Source organism: Microtus oregoni, unplaced genomic scaffold (assembly GCF_018167655.1).
Source record: "Microtus oregoni isolate MIOR12 unplaced genomic scaffold, Mior012 000001F_ref0000356, whole genome shotgun sequence".
NCBI lineage: Eukaryota > Metazoa > Chordata > Mammalia > Rodentia > Cricetidae > Microtus > Microtus oregoni.
The window spans coordinates 576,394-593,138 of NW_024543060.1; the positions used below are offsets into that span (position 1 = coordinate 576,394).

General features: G+C 39.2%; 1 protein-coding gene across 1 annotated transcript in view; it reads left to right on the forward strand.

The window, feature by feature from the left end:
- The window catches only part of LOC121459480 (importin subunit alpha-4-like), a 72,463-nt gene that overhangs the window by 49,792 nt on the left and 5,926 nt on the right, over window positions 1–16,745 (forward strand). Inside the window, exons 8-14 of the mRNA XM_041669302.1 lie at window positions 1,777–1,863; window positions 2,212–2,381; window positions 3,501–3,545; window positions 12,254–12,385; window positions 13,446–13,574; window positions 16,451–16,555; window positions 16,652–16,723. Of these exons, the coding sequence (XP_041525236.1) occupies window positions 1,777–1,863; window positions 2,212–2,381; window positions 3,501–3,545; window positions 12,254–12,385; window positions 13,446–13,574; window positions 16,451–16,555; window positions 16,652–16,723 (740 nt within the window). The remainder of the gene's footprint in view (window positions 1–1,776; window positions 1,864–2,211; window positions 2,382–3,500; window positions 3,546–12,253; window positions 12,386–13,445; window positions 13,575–16,450; window positions 16,556–16,651; window positions 16,724–16,745) is intronic.

Sequence of the window (16,745 nt, forward strand, 5' to 3'; positions counted from 1 at the left end):
TGTGTAGCCTAGGGTGGCCTTGAACTCAGAGATTCATCTGACTTTACGTCTCCCAAATCCTGGGATTAAGGTTGTGTGTCACCGTTGCCTGACCTCTAGTGGCTTTAGCTTTGCCTCTGGTCGTAAATAATATGCCACTACACACATCCTCACTGTGTAGCCTTGGCTAACTTGAAACTTGTTATATAGACCAGGGTGGCCTTAAAGAAATCAACCTGCCCCTGCCTCCCGAGTGCTGGGATTAAAGACATGCGCCACCACTGCCTGGCTATGAACAAGTTTTTAATAGAAACTAGGAGGTAAGGTTAACTACAGCGTTTGATTTTCATTATAAACAATTTATCAGTGGTGGAAATGTAAATGCTTTGAATATTAGTTTTTAAAAGCTCCTCATGGAGTTCACCATGTGTCCCCAGTTCTACACCTAGATGAAATGGAGAGAGAAAGCATGCATACAGTGATGGGTGCACAGGTGACAGGTGTTCACAGCAGCATCAGTCATAGTGATTCAGAAGTCCTCTATTAATGCATCGATAAAATGTGTGCAACAAAATACTGTTTAACAGTCTAGAAGAATAAAGCATCGGTACCTGTAACATTAGAGGCGCACTTAAAAGTCACATAGTGGGGGCTGGAGAGATGGCTCAGTGGTTAAGAGCATTGCCTGCTCTTTCAAAGGCCCTGAGTTCATTCCCAGCAACCACATGTGTTCACAACCATCTGTAATGAGATTTAGTGCCCTCTTCTGGCCTGCCGGGATACATGCAGGCAGAACACTCTATACGTAATAAATAAATCTTTAAAAAAAATGTCACATAATGAAAGAAATCAGTATGTGTGATTCTCTGAAATGCATAAACAGAAAAGGCAGCTATTTAATGTTTGCCTGGTTCTGGGGTTCTGAATAATAGAATAGTAAGTGGTTAGTGATTGCTAGAGATCGGAAAGCTCTTCGAGGGTTGATGAACATGTAGTTCTGCAAAAGTGCTAAAAAGTAATATATACTTACCAGTGATACATTCTTTTAAAGTATGAATTTTTTTTAACAAAAAGGCCTAGTAAGTTTTAGTAGTGTACAGGTAAAGCCTAAATATCCTGGAGCTGGCACAAGAGTAGAAAGTTTAAGAAAAGGTGAACTTATCTTGAGGTTGGTCATGGTGATAATGTGTAGGGTTTAATAGAATAAGAAATTTAGAGACGAGAGAGGTGTTAAGATCACTGCCTGCTCTCCCAGGGAATCCTTTCCTAGCACACACATACATAGTAGCTCGCAGCAATCTTTAACTCTAGTTCTAGGGCATCAAACACCCTCTTCTGGCTTCCACAGACACTTGTGGTACACAGATATACATATACGCCAAACACCCATACACATAAAAATGAAGATAGAAAGAATAAGAAATATGGTTATTTTACATTACTTGGTAAATCTGGTTAGTTGGTTCTGAGGAATTTTATTGAAAATAAGTATGATGATTTCAGGATACATGTTTGGGATGGGAACTTAAAAAATTAAATATAGGGAAGATTTTGTGCTTTTTTTTTTTTTTAGTTGATGGCATCAGTAGTATGCTTTGGGCTCTGTTTGGTACTTTATTGTTAAAGTATTACCAGGTTAAAAGTACTGAAATTAGTTATTTTTATGTATCCTTGCCCTGTTTATACAGTGAACTGTAGTTGGACAGCTATAGTGTGTCTGACCTGTGACTACTTTATTGACTTGCTTGGGTAGAAATCTGTGACCACGTCAGATAACTGAGTTTTTATTACACACAGATGCAGTGCCCCTTTTTCTGCGACTCCTCCATTCCCCACATCAGAATGTCTGTGAACAAGCGGTGTGGGCTTTGGGAAACATTATAGGTAAGCTGAATTTGGATTTGAAAAGGCTTTAGTTGAAAATCTTAAATTAACTTTTTTTCCTACATTGGCATAGTCATTACACACTATGTTTCCTCTGAATTTCATATGAGTTGACTGTATTCATAAACATTTGTAAGGTGGTTCTTAAGTGTAAAAGGAATATATAATTTGTGTTGGTAGTGGTTAAATTTGTGTTCCCCAAATCAAAATCATGGAAAGCAGCACTTGATGTCTGACTATGGTGAGGAAACATAGAGCATCAGTGTCCCAACATGAGCCATTGCACACATTTCAGACTTTCCCATCCTGATTGTAATTTTTTTTTAAATACAATTTTCATTTCTGTAGGTGATGGTCCTCAATGTAGAGATTATGTCATATCACTGGGAGTTGTCAAACCTCTTCTGTCCTTCATCAATCCCTCCATTCCCATCACCTTCCTTCGGAACGTCACATGGGTCATTGTCAATCTCTGCAGGAATAAGGACCCCCCACCGCCTATGGAGACAGTTCAGGAGGTAAATGCAGAATTGTAAAGGCGAGATGGCTTATCTCCCTGATTATGCTTTAGGTATTCATGCACAGGAAATATATAATGAGCATATACTGATTTTATTGAAAATTCTTCTGTTTTTAAGTATAACGTACCATATGTCAGAGTTAAGTGCTATACAGTAGCAAGAAGAATGCCAGTCCATTTAATGTATTTTTTCATGACTGTTTCCATGAAGAGAAAACACAAATTCAAATAAGTGGGGAGGGAGGAAGCCTTGTTTTGCTGTACTACTTTTTGGATTTAATGCTAAGAAATATGCAAATAATTTGAGTTAATTTGCATTCAGTCCATTGAATTCTGAAAAAATTGGTGTTCTTAGAAATGTGCTCTACTTTAAAATTTAGAAATCCTTTAAAACCTTTATTGGCTCAACTGTTTAGAGAGTCATTGACTCTCTATCTTTATAAGCTGTGTCTTTATCTAGTGTCTATTCTTAGTGTGAGTGCCTAACAGCCATTACTCAGGTGCTCTAGGTTTGTAGAAGATCTGTTAGACCCAGGGGTCAGCAAACAAACCCTATACCTTGCACTGGTTGTAATTGTTTTTGTTTTTGTTTCTTGAGACAGGGTTTCTCTGTGTAACAGTCCTAGCTCTTGTAGACCAGGCTGGTCTCAAATTCACAGAGATCCACCTGCCTCTGCCTCCTAAGTGCTGGGATTAAAGGCGTGCACCACCACTGCCCAGCTGGTTGTAATCTTCCTGACTAAAGTTAGTGTTTTACTAACTTTACTCCAGCATCTTATTGAATAAAAATTTAGACGATGATGACTGTGAAAGGAAATTTCTTGTAACTACAATGTATGCCTGTATGCTAACATCTCCATTCTTCTCACCTGACGTTTTATGCCATAAATAAGGTTTCTGAAAATACTTGACTTTCTTTTAAGGAGTATTAATCTTTGTTAGATTTATTTGGATCTTTTAAACATTTGAAATACGTTTTTGATTTTCAAATTGAATTTATTAAATTAGATATTCAAACAAATTTCACATTTTAAGTAGTTACTGTTTTTTGTGTCATTATTTGTTTTTATAAAGACATTTCCATCAACTAGCATGACTGTTTATCTTCTTTCCTCAGATTTTGCCAGCTCTATGTGTTCTCATATACCACACGGACATAAATGTGAGTGAAGTGGTGTCACTGTGGGGTTTGTCTCTTGATGCTACCAGAAGGGTTTTCTAAAAGCAGTGCTAAAGAATAGTGGGGCAGGGGGTGGAGAATGAGAGTAAGTTTAAATCAGATTGATGTAATTTTTGTTTTTAATCTTCCAGCAAGTATGCTGATTTGTTGGTCCCTGAAGTGATTAAGAACAGCAATCTCTTTCTGTGGTTTCACTTTCCAAAGTTTTAGTCACCTGTAGTCAGTTGCAGTCTTAAAATATTAAACGAACAACTTTAGAATAATTTATTAATATATTTAAAATAATTTTGTAGTATATGCCTATCTTTGCTCTATTTTATCATTAGTTTTTGTCAATTTATTAATCTGCCTAATTTGTGAATTAAACTATCTAATATCTATGAATAAGAAAACACATACATCTGTCTATATATGTAAGTATTTCTGTGCTGTGCTGTAGCACAGTAGGCATCCATGTGGGTATTATAGCTTGTCCCCACGGGGGTCTGCTGTAGTGAATTTTAAAGCACAATTAGGTTGTCGGATGCTGCTAGTTCATTTCCCGACTGCCCTGACTCGAAATAATCACACAGAAACTATATTATTTGCAATACTGTTTGGCCAATAGCTTAAGCATATTTCTGGCTAATTCTTCTATCTTAAAATAACCCATTCCTCTTATTTTGTATTTTACCATGAGGCTTGTGGCCTACTAGCAAGGTTCCAGTCGGTGGTTCTTTCTCTTCTGGCTGTTCCATGGCTTCTCACTGACTTCTCCTTCTCTCTCTCTCCATATCTCTTTTAGCCTTGCTATCTTCTGCTAAGTCATTGGCTGAAAGCAGCTTCTTTATTAATCAGTAAAAGCAGCACATATACAGAAGAACTTCCCACACCACAACTATCTATAAAATGGTAAAAATTTTATGAACCATTATGGTCATAATAAATAATTGCCATGACAGAATTAAAGCTAGGTCCATGATCTCTACCATGATCTCACAAACACACAACATGGTGTAAAAAGAAACAAGAAAGTATAATAGAAAAATAGCCAGAGTACTAACTATGGAAGTCCATATGATTTTATTTGGCAACTTTAAAAGTAACACCTAGGAAGTAACATATGCAGTGAACAATATAAGAGCCATGTGTGGTGGTTTGCACCTGTAATCCTTCTGCTTGGGAGGGAGAGTAGGAGCAGGAGTTCAAGGCCAGCCTGAGTTAGTGAGACTTATCCCAAAAGAAAACAAAACCCACAACAAAATGAAGTACTTCTAGCATTGTAAGTACAAGGTAATTATGGCAGGAGTGGTCAAGATGATGCCTATCTTTGGTTTAAAATGTATAGAAGACTATTTTTTGCACTTGCCATAATATATGTCAACTTGTTTAATTTATAAAGTTCTATGAGATGGTATTTCTGTCTAAGTTATAGAGTTGACTAGTAGGTTTTGTTTTTGTTTGTTTGTTTTTGTTTTTGTCAGGTTGAACATCATTTCAGGAACACCAGGAAGGGTATTGAGAACTTGAATACCTTGAGGTTTTAGAGAGTACAAATAGACAGTGACTCAAAAGTTTGATGGGAGTTTATCTGCAGTCTTGGGTCCTGTGTTTAGAAACTTTGGGCTTTGCATGGTAATGAGTGAGGTTTATAGAAGGTTTTCAGATGGATAAGTGAGAATTGATACTTGTAACAGACAGCTAAGAAAATGTATGACTTATATAGTAGGGAAGTTTTATGTAAGCAGAACTATTTTCTTAAAATAGATTTGAAGTTGATGAAAACTTGAACACAGCTAATAGGCACAGCTAAGGAAAGGAAAGTGACCAGAATTATAGAACTTTTTCTGTGAGTATTTTCCAGCATAGATTAAAAATTTGCAGAATATGAGGGACTGATAAAAACCTAGACATTGAATAAGATTTCATAGGAAAGGCTGTATTCTAGAAAGTGCTAAAATTCAGCCCGAAATTCTTTGTGTTTGAAGTTTAGAAGCAAGGGAGGAAAACCAACAAAGTGGTGTAAGTATAACAGATATTAGATCACAGACCCTGTGGCTGTCTCCCTCTCTCCCTGAAATCTGCTGTCCACTTCTTAGACCAAAGTACTGACAGACACCTGCTATGTCTCAGGCCTGGGGTGAAAGTAAACCTCCTACTGGCCACCCCAGTGGGAAGTTGGTAAGAAAGCAGCCTTAGCACCCTTCGCTAGCAACTGCAAGAGAAGCTTGTGGTCCTGCCTAGTGCCTGCCTGTGTGCACAGGCCCCACCAAAGTGGGTCACATGATAGGAAGTCTGTCCGCTCTCTGGCAACCTATAAGAATCAGAAACTCCCTTGTTAAGGCTCCATGCTTCAGAACCCCTGTCATTTGTCCTTTAACTCTCCTACTGAGACTCCTTTGGGAACTAAAGCAGGGAGGCTGCCTTTGTTCAAGGTCCCATCATGATCGCCTGTGCTCTGTCCCTTCTAATGCATTCCCACTTCAACGCCCAATTAAGTGTGCATGCATGTACGCGTGCGCACACACACACACCATTTGTGGTTGTGAAACTTTCTTGTTCTCTTTCCTAGTTAGCAAAACTAGTTCTGAAAGACATTCTTATGTTGGCTCCTTTCATGAACCTGCTATTTTTTTCCCTTTAAATCAGAGCAATAAACACATAAAATTTGAATTGATAAAGGCAGAGATCAAACAGATTATAGGTCATACAGGGCCTTGGATAAAATATTAAGACTCTTAGTCTTTTTATATTGGTGATAGCAAAATTAGGAATTAGTGGTTGAAATTATTCTGGATTCATAGTTCACATTTTGTAAGGAAAGTACAGATTTTAGGGAATTGTGGAGTTATAGGCAGATTGGTAGTGCATTTTTGGTAGACACAGGAGAAAATTAGCCAATGCTAAAGCTGAGGATTGGGAAATATGAAAGTGTGGGAGACTTTAAGTATGCTTAGATTGAAAGTTTGCTGCATTTGATATGTGTGATGAGAGAAAAGAAATGAGGAATACCAGGTTTCTTACTTCTATTTTAGGATGTATATGGCAACACAACTATCAGCAGGAAGAGGTCCATGGCACCAGGATGTGTGAGATGGTAACTAGTGAGAATGAAGGCGGTCAGATGGGATTATGGAAAGTTAGATGGGTTTATACCATTAGTAGTCTGTTATGAGGCATCAGAAATCAAACCACACCTACTGTGGAAGATCGCAGGACAATCCAGAGAGCCAGTTTGTTTATGTGTTTTGTTGTTGCTGGAAGTTAATTTGCGATTGTAATGCTAGAGTATCTGGCTTTCTCACCTGTTTGAATGTGTTCGTGGACAATGCAGTGTCACATAACATCTCACACCAGCCTAGCCTCTTTTACTAGTAATGTAAGGAAAGTTATCAATTTTAGCAGATCATTTATGTGCCAAGACTTGGTATTTAGTGACAGAGGACTTGGGCGCCCCAAAGACCACTTTGCGCTTGATGACTTAGTAGAATGACTCATGACTCAGAAAGCTGTTCACACTCATGCTTGTCATTACCCATCAAAAGGATACACCAGGATACAAAGTTCAGTATAGGTTACAAATCTAGAGCCCCCGTTGGCTGTTTCTTTGTTGGTTTGATCTCCTGGTTACTGAAAGTAGTGTGTTAAATTTCCTAATTGCTAGGCATTGGTGGCAGATGCCTATAATCCCAACACTGGTAGCTAAAGGGAGGAGGATAAGGAATTTACGGCCAGCCTTAGAGACCCTGTCTAAAAAAAACAATAACAGAGGCAGGGCAGTGGTGCCTCACACATTTAATTCCAGCACTCGGGAGGCAGAGACAGGCAGATCTCAGAGTTCCAGACCAGCCTGGTCTACAGAGAGAGTTCCAGGACAGCCACAGTGGTTACACAGAAAACCCTGTCTCAACAAACCAAAAAAGAAAAAAAACCCAAAAAAACAAAAGAACAGTAACAGAACAAACTTCTCCAGCTTTTTGAAGTATTCTTGTATATTATCTATTTTATAATGGCAGTTGCAGTATTATTTGGTGAATAGACATTTGTATCTTTATTAGTTTCATGTCATAAAGTATCTTTTGCATTGATTCTTAGCTACTGTTCTCTTACCAGAATTGCAACCTCTACTTTCTTTTTCTTGTTTATTTGGTATAGGTATGCCCTTAGTTGTAGAGTTGGCTTTTATTTAAGAAGCTAATTGAGGGCTCCACGCAGGATGTTGTTGCATAGTTGTAAAGTGCTTGCCTCATGCAGACAAAGCCCTGTGTGCAACCCTAACACAAGAGTTTAATTTTAATCCTATAATCATCTTATATTTAATATGCTAATATGCTTTATTCTAGGAGCTATCTATATATTTACCTATTTTAAATACCTTTCCTTTATTCCAGTTGCCTGTGCAGTGATCAATGAGCTTATTTTTGCTTCATCTCTGTTTTTGCATCTATAGATTTAAGTTGTTTACACAGTTGGGGGCATTTTCCTCCATTATGCACATTTTTCTTCAGCTCTACCTTTTTTCTTAAAAAAATAAATAGCTTAAATATTTTATTTGTCTGCAGCTAAGGTTGTTAATCCTTATAACGAAAATATACGAAGAATAACGTTACAGTTTTTGGTTAGAATTTAAGTCAGACATTCATTAATATGGAATCTTCAAATGTAAATACCCCAGAAATGTCTTTAAGACATCTGGTCTAATAACTGTCTTTGAATATCACTTTACTTCGGAAGGTTTTGGCAAACAGTTAAATGAAAGCTCAAGAGTTTTCCAAAATTAGTCGTAATTAATAGAACTACTCTGTATTCAAAACTAAAACAATTTTAATAAAACTTTCCTTTCCAAAACAACAGTAAAGGAAACAAGGCATTTTGTAAAGTGTGGTCCTGAACAATCACAGTAAAAATAAATGTATACTTAACTCCCACCTCCTCAACACAGAGGCGGCTTGCAGTCTTGGGACCAAGGCTGTTTCCAACTCTTTGTCCTGGGACTCTTGATGACTCAGATATCAGCTTTGTTGTTGTACTGCAAGCTCCTTGGCTTTGCTCCTTTCAGGTTTTTGGGTTTGTTGTTGTTGTTGTTAATACTGTTACTTAATGTCTTAGTGTTCTGTAGCTGTGAAGAGACACCACGACCACAGCAACTCTTTAAATGGAAAACAGTTAATTGAGGCCTGCTTACAGTTTTGAGGTTTAGTTCATTATCAGCATGGTGGGGAACATAGTTGCATGCAGGTAAACATGGTGCTAAAGAAGAATCCTCAGATGGCAGTATGAAAGAGATACTTAGGCTTTTGAAACCCCAAAACCCACCCTCACTGACTTTGTTCCTCCAACAAGGTCACACCCACTCCAACAAAGCCATACCTCCTAATCCTTCAAAAGCATTGCCGTTCCCTGATAACTAATCATTCAGATATACGAGCTTATGGGGGGAACCATTCTTTTCAAGCCGACACAGTCCACTCTCTGGCCCCATAAGCTGAAGCCATATCATAATGTGAAAATGCATTCGATTCAGCTTCAAAAGTTTTTAAAAGTCTCAACACTGTTTAAAAGTTTAAAGTTCAGCTGTGCATTGGTGGCACATGCTTTTAACCCCAGCACTCAGGAGGCAAAGGCAGGTGGATATCTGAGTTCAAAGCTAGCCTGGTCTACAGAGCCATTTCCAGGACAGCCAGGGCAACACAGAAATCTTGTCTCAAAAAACAAAAAAAGGTAGATCCTGTACTTAACAACACAGAGGAAAGGGATTACAATGAGGAAATACCGTACAACACAAGAGTGAAAACCAGCAGAGCAAACTCCTAATTCTGCATTTCCATGCCTGATGAGCTGTTCAGAACTCCAACTCCTTCCAGTTTTGTTGACTACAACACTCCTCTCTCTTGGGCTGGTTCCACACCCAGTCTTAAGCTTTCTTCAGCAGGTATCCCGTGGCTCTCACATTTCTAACATCTTGGGGTCTCCAAGGCAATCCCTACTTCACCTTCACAGCTTCCCACAATGGCTTTCATGAAGGAACACCACTGCCACACACTTGCCTTCAGCAGATCTCAGATTCCACAACCCATATTTTGCATCCTTGATACTAAGGTCAGAAGCATATGGCCAAAGCTGCCAAGATCTGTTGCTTATTGGGGCTGGAGCTTGGTCCCCTTGTCTAGCTTTCTGTTTTCAGTGGTTTCCTTCACTTAAGGTTTTCTCTAATTCCCTCGTCACAAGTTGGAAACTTAGCTGGATAGGGTCTTGCCCGGAGGTCACCATTTCCTTTTATTCTATTTAGCATTGGACTTTAAACTTTTTATCTCCTTGAACACCAGACTTAGCTCCATTTCTTGGTGCCTTTTTCTTTTCAAACTGTACATTTTTTTTCCTTGTTCAGCTTGCTTGTTCAACATCTACGTAAGATTGAACACTAATAACAACACAGCACAGTCAATACTAGGCTATCTTGAAATCGCCTCTGCAAATGCCATTAATCGAAAAGTCTTCAGTTTACTGTCAGGCAGATTGGGGGTGGGGTGGGCAAGGGCAGAAAACAGCCACACTCTTTGCCAAAATACTGCAAGTATGGTCTCAAGGCTACTTATTAACATTCCTCTTTTCTGAAACCTCTTGGGCCAGGCTGTTGTTGTCTCCATCGCTCTCAGCACCATCTTCCCTGCTCTTACTAGTTTGGCCTGTTAAGCCCCACTTAAAGCTTTCACCTGCTTTCCTAATCCAGAGTCCACATTCTGCCAACAAACTGCATGGCCAGACCTGTCACAGCAACACCCCAGTTTTGGTACAGTTTCTGTGTTAATTGCCGAGAACAGACATCACAAGCACAGCAAATCTTACAAAAGAAAGCATTTAATCGGGGCTTGCTTACAGTTTTGAAGTTTAGTCCATTGTCACCATGGTGGGGAGCATGGTAGCATGCAGGTAGGCATGGTGCTGGCGCAGTAGCTGAGAACTTGCATTCTGATCCACATACATGAGACAGAAGAGAAAGACACTAGGCCTGGCTTGGGCTTTTGAAACTTCAGAGCCCATCTCCAATGACATACTTACTTTTTCCAGTATGACACACCTGTTCCAACAAAGCCATACTTCCTAGTTCTTCTAAAACAGTTCCACCCCCTAATGACGAAATATTCAAATATATGAGCTGATGGGAGTCATTATATTCAAACCATACTTAGATTATATGGTTTCTTTTGGTGTTGCTCTTGAGTTCCTTCTGATTTTTTTCCTCCGTAATGCTCCCCCTGACAGTTTCTGTTTCAAACATGCATAATTGTACCTCTTCCATTCCTTCTCATTCTTTATTCTTTTCATCTCACACAGGTTTGGAATGAGTCCAGATCCAAATTAGTATTTGTTTTCTTCTTATAGGTAATTTGGAATTGTGTTCTCATGATTCTTAGTAATGCTAAAGGTATAAGTTATGTGTAGTTTTATCTGCTCCTCTGACTTGTACGCATGCCTTCTTAAAGGATATGTGCGTTGAGGTAGCTGCTTTTGAAACTTTCAGGCAAAAGGTGTCTTTAATTTGGACACTTAGTAGAAAGGCCTCTGGGTTTCAGATGAGGGAAGAGTTGTGCTTTTACTGCTGTGAGGACACCAAGGAGAACACACACTACCTCTGTGTACTGAGTCAGTTCACCAGGTCCTGGGGGCTGTGAGGACACCAAGGAGAACACACACTACCTCTGTGTACTGAGTCAGTTCACCAGGTCCTGGGGGCTGTGAGGACACCAAGGAGAACACACACTACCTCTGTGTACTGAGTCAGTTCACCAGGTCCTGGGGGCTGTGAGGACACCAAGGAGAACACACACTACCTCTGTGTACTGAGTCAGTTCACCAGGTCCTGGGGGCTGGTACCCTGTTTGGTCTTGTTCTTGTAGTTGAAAACTTCAGATGGATGAGGATGTGGCTTAATTTGGGTTTTGGGTCTCATGCAGCCTAGGCTGCTCACACTCACTGTGTAGCTGAGGGTGGCTTTTCCTCCTGCTCCTTTGGTTACATTTCCCACGTATTGTGATCACACACGTGTGCCATTACACTCAGCACTACGTTATTGTACTTCATGCTTTTCATTTGAGGGCCTTTGTCAAGGTTCAAGTACTGAATCATTCCTTAGCCTATTCACTTTAGTAGTTGGAAAAATTGTATTGGCAGATTATTTTGGGGTCTTCTAGATTTGAAGCAGTGTAGTGTTTTGGCCTCAGACTTGTGTATGAGATAGATCACAATTATTTTTGTGCCTAATTTTTGGGCTCAGGGAAAATTTTATGCTTGTTTAACAATTTTTATTTATTTTATGTTTGTGTATTATGTTTATGTGTGAATGCTGTACCTGTGTGGAGATCAGAGGATGGCTTTCTCTAGTTGGTTCTCTTCTTCCACCTTTATGTTGGTTTCGGGGACCAAACTCAGGTCTCCAAGATAACTTGCAAACTCTTTGCTTGCTAAGCTATCTTGCCAACACATTATTTCTATTTTTATCTATCTGGTACATAAAGTCAGAAATTGGAAACAAGCATCCTAAACTTCTGTCTCATGTTTATGAAAGGTGATCGCAGGTAAGCCCTGAGATAAAAATTATACTTATATCAGTCATGTACACGGTTATCTTTCCCACCAAGTTAAAACAGAAAACTCCTTATTTTTCTGTTACAACTTCTGGAATAGCTTTTTTCTGTTTGTACTTCTTATAGATTCTTGTGGACACTGTTTGGGCTCTGTCATACTTGACAGATGGAGGAAATGAGCAGATACAGATGGTTATTGATTCAGGGGTTGTACCATTCCTCGTGCCCCTTCTGAGCCACCAGGAAGTGAAAGTTCAAGTAAGTATTTTCTTTTTTTTTCTTGTATAAAATTCTTTTTTGTTAAGTCCAGCAGCATGCACCTCAGGAGTGCCCTAGTTTATCTCCTGAACCCACATTTGTTCATTTGAAATAATTTTTCAGCTTTTCAGTTACATAAGCCATTAAACATAGACCTGCATACATTCCATTATGATTTCAAATAGAAAGACGTGAAACTGTTGGTCTCCACAAATAGCTTTTTCTTCTAGTATCCTGTTAGGAGACAGCATAATGCTTGTCTGATGCCCACGTTCGCCTCCAGCCCCTCTGTCACAGCTCCTTTTCCATCTCACTTAAGCTTTCCGTCTGCCTATCTCAGCTCTCTGTCTCTGGGTAGTTTCCAGAGCCTTCCAACTGTGAACCCTGACTCTGTTCTGATTAGGGTCGGCAGTTAGTTCCGCTCGTCATGCTTCTCTGCCGAAGTGTTTTTCTCCCTACAGATGCATGCTGACCCCGGGTAACATTAAATATTATATTAGAAACACAAATGTGTGCCGACTCAGGACCATGTTAAAATGTGTGCTGCTGCTTTGGTCATAAGAACAACTGTTTTTAAAGAAAGGACTTGATGATTTTTAGTTTCCACTGTTTTAAAAACTTTCTTTTTTAGATGCTTTATATTTGTGTGGTTTTGAGGGCAGAGCATGGTTTTGGTTTTCTTTTGTTATTTTCAAGACAAGGTTTCCTCTGTTTAGCCCAGGCTGTCCTAGAACTCGCTCTGTAAGAGATTAAGATTAGGCTGGTCTCGAATTCACAGATCCTCTTGCTTCTGCCTCCCAAGTGCCCAGATTAAAGGTGTGTGCCATAACTGCTAGGCCTAAAAATCTTTTTTCTAACAAATTTTCACCTATTTTTTGTGGAGTTCTATAATTTTCCGTAGGAGATGGTTGTTTAAAAGTCCTTGCTAGTTTGGTTCTGGCTTTGCTGTAGGGATGAAATAAATGTTCATCATTTGCTCCTCACATCCTCAGAGTTATGAAAACTACAGAGATGACAATTTCATTATAAACATACTTAAAACATGTTCTCCCCTCTCTAGACTGCAGCACTCAGAGCAGTTGGGAACATAGTGACTGGCACTGACGAGCAGACCCAGGTGGTTCTTAACTGCGATGTCCTGTCCCACTTCCCAAATCTCTTATCACACCCGAAAGAGAAAATAAATAAGGTAAAGGCACACACTGCCCTTCTTCTGTCTGTGGCTGTTTCCTTGCTGCTGTTACGATGTGTTTTCTCACTCAGGGTCCTGGCATTCAAGATGGGGATGGTTGTAAGTGGATCTTTAAAACTGTTTTAGTTTCTGTTGCCTTTAGTCGTACTATCATCACAATAAAATTTTTGGACTATTTATGTGCTTATAGATTGAACAGTATCATTAAATTAGTAACCAGTATGCAAAAACATATAGTCTCTCACTAAAATAACTGGTAATTTTAAAACAGTTATTTCCCTACAAAATTAGAATAGACCTAATTCTAAAGGTGTCATGCCTTCTATCAAGGATGATAAAAATTTACTTTTAAAAGTTTCAAATTTATTTAAAAATTTATTATTAGTTGTATAGTAGATAATTATTTAAGAGTTTTATGGCTTATTTCACATACCATGTTTTTTTAATTGATTTTATTGAACTATACATTTTTCTCTGCTCCCCTCCTCTTTTCTCCCCTCCCCTCAACCCTCTTTCATAGTCCCCATGCTCCCAATTTACTCAGGAGATCTTGTCTTTTTCTTCTTCCCATATAGATTAGATCAATGTATATCTTTCCCTCTTAGGGTCCTCATTGTTCTCTAGGTTCTCTGAACTTATGATTTCTGAGTTGGTTTTCTTTGCTTTATGTCTAAAAGCCACTTGTGAGTGAGTACATATGATTTTCTGGGTCTGGTAACCTCACTCAAAATGATGTTTTCTAGCTCCACCCATTTGCCTAAAAATTTAAAGATACCATTTTTTTCTGCTGTGTAGTACTCCATTGTGTAAATGTACCACATTTTCCTTATCCATTCTTCGGTCGAGGGGCATTTTAGGTGTTTCCAGGTTCTGATTATGACAAACAATGCTGCTATGAACATAGTTGAGCACATGTCCTTGTAGTACAATTGAGCAAAAAAAAAAAAAAAAGTGATATTACTGGGTCTTGAGGAAGGTTGATTCCTAATTTTCTGAGAAATTATCATAATGATATACAAAGGTGCTGTACCAGCTTCACTCCCACCAGCAATACCCCACATCCTTTTATATTTTTTGCATCTTTGTCAAAAATCAGGTGTTTGTAGGTGTGTGGATTAAATCTGGGTCTTTGATTCTGTTTCATTGGTCCTCCTGTCTGTTTTTATGCTAATACCAGGCTGCAGATCTATAGTAGAGTTTGAAGTCAGGAGTTATGATGCCTCCAGAAGTTTTTTTATTGTACAGGATTGTTTTGCCTATCCTATACCGTGTTTCAAAATTCATTTAAAACAGTGTATTAGAGCGCTCTCTCTCTCTCTCTCTCTCTCTCTGTGTGTGTGTGTGTGTGTGTGTGTGTGTGTGTAGAACCAAAGTTAACATCAGGTATCTTTCTTAGTTTCTTTCTACATGTATTTTTTTTTCTTTCTTTTTAAAATTTGTTTTTATTGAACTGTACATTTTCTCTGCTCCCCTCCCTTCCTCTCTCCTCCCTCTACATGTATTTCTTTAAAATTACTTTTACATTAGTTCTCTGTCTTTTCAGTGTACGGGCGGATGGGTATGTGCATCTGGCATCAGCTCTCTGGAGCTGGAGGCACAGGCGGTTGTCAGCCACCCAGTGTGGTTCCGAGGAGCTGAGCTCTGATTCTGGAGAAGAGCAGTCCATGTTCTTTGTCTTGGAGCCATCTCTCCAGCTCCTCCACCTTGTATTTTGAGTCAGGGTCTCTCATTGGACATGGGCACCACAGACCCCTTCTCTCTGCCTCAGTTGTGCTCCAGGTAGAGATGCCACTGAGCCCAACTTTTACCTGGATGCTGGAGATCCATCAGATGTTCATGCTTGCATGGCAAGCCGTTCCCCAACACAGCCACTTCCCAGAGCCCTGACTTGATTTGCTTTTATGGCTGAATAAGCCATTCTGTTTGTATGTATGCGCCTCATTTTCCTCATTTGCCTGTTGGTTGACACTGGGGTTGTTCATACCTTATGTCTGTTGTAATTAATGCTGCAGAAAACACTGACACCTCAGGGACTGTTTCAGTCCTTGGTTTAATTTCCTTTCTGACATACTGGAAGTTGCTGAGTCATGGCAATTGTGTAGTAGCTTTTTGAGGAACCTTCAGACTTTCATTAATGGCTGTGCTTGACTGTATAGTAGGGTTTTGCTTTCTCTGCAGCTGTGAGTATAGATGCTTATCACCATGCATCTTGACACAGGTGCTGAGCATCAGGACCTCGGCACCTTACCCAGTGATCCTTCTCCCCCGCCTCATGCTTTCCAATAAACTACAGCTCTTTAATACAAGTAGTGTTGACGAGTGTTTGGAAACTCCATTCTTCTGGCCTGCCTTTCAAAAAGAGAATGAAATGTACCCCTAGGCTAAAGATTTGGGTCTGTTTTATTTGTTGCCATGTCACCATTGCCTAGAACAATATGTAGCTTTAGCTAGGCTTACAGATTATTGAATAAATAATGGTTTAAGTGGACACAGAAGTATTGGGAAAGGAGGCTTCCCTTTAATGAAATGGGAGGTCTGAGTTGGCTGAATCACATGTTAAAATGCTAGCCATGTAAACCAGACAACCTGAGTTTGATCTCTGGAACCGCATGCTGGAGGGAAGTACCGACCTGCACATGCGCACCATGGCATGCATGGGCACATCCGTTTACTTGTTTACAAGCACTAGACTCACATAAAATGATAGTAAGTAAAAGAAAATGGAGGTCTTAACCAGTCACATTTTAGACACGGTCACTTTAACCCTACTCAGGAGATTTTGTTATCAAATATTTATAATATTAAAAAGAGAAAAGTACAGGTAATAAATATAGTTTTTCCAATAAAACTGACCCATATTTTGTTCACTACAGGAAGCAGTTTGGTTCCTTTCCAATATAACAGCAGGCAATCAGCAGCAAGTTCAAGCTGTAATAGATGCTGGATTAATCCCCATGATCATTCACCAGCTTGCTAAGGTCAGTCATATCATTAATACATTGTTTACCTTAATTTATTACAACCCAGACTTTTGGATAACGAATTTATTTCATGAATTTGTTTTTACTCTCCAGGGGGACTTCGGAACTCAGAAGGAAGCTGCTTGGGCAATTAGCAACTTGACGATAAGTGGCAGAAAAGATCAAGTGAGTTTGGAAAAATGTAACT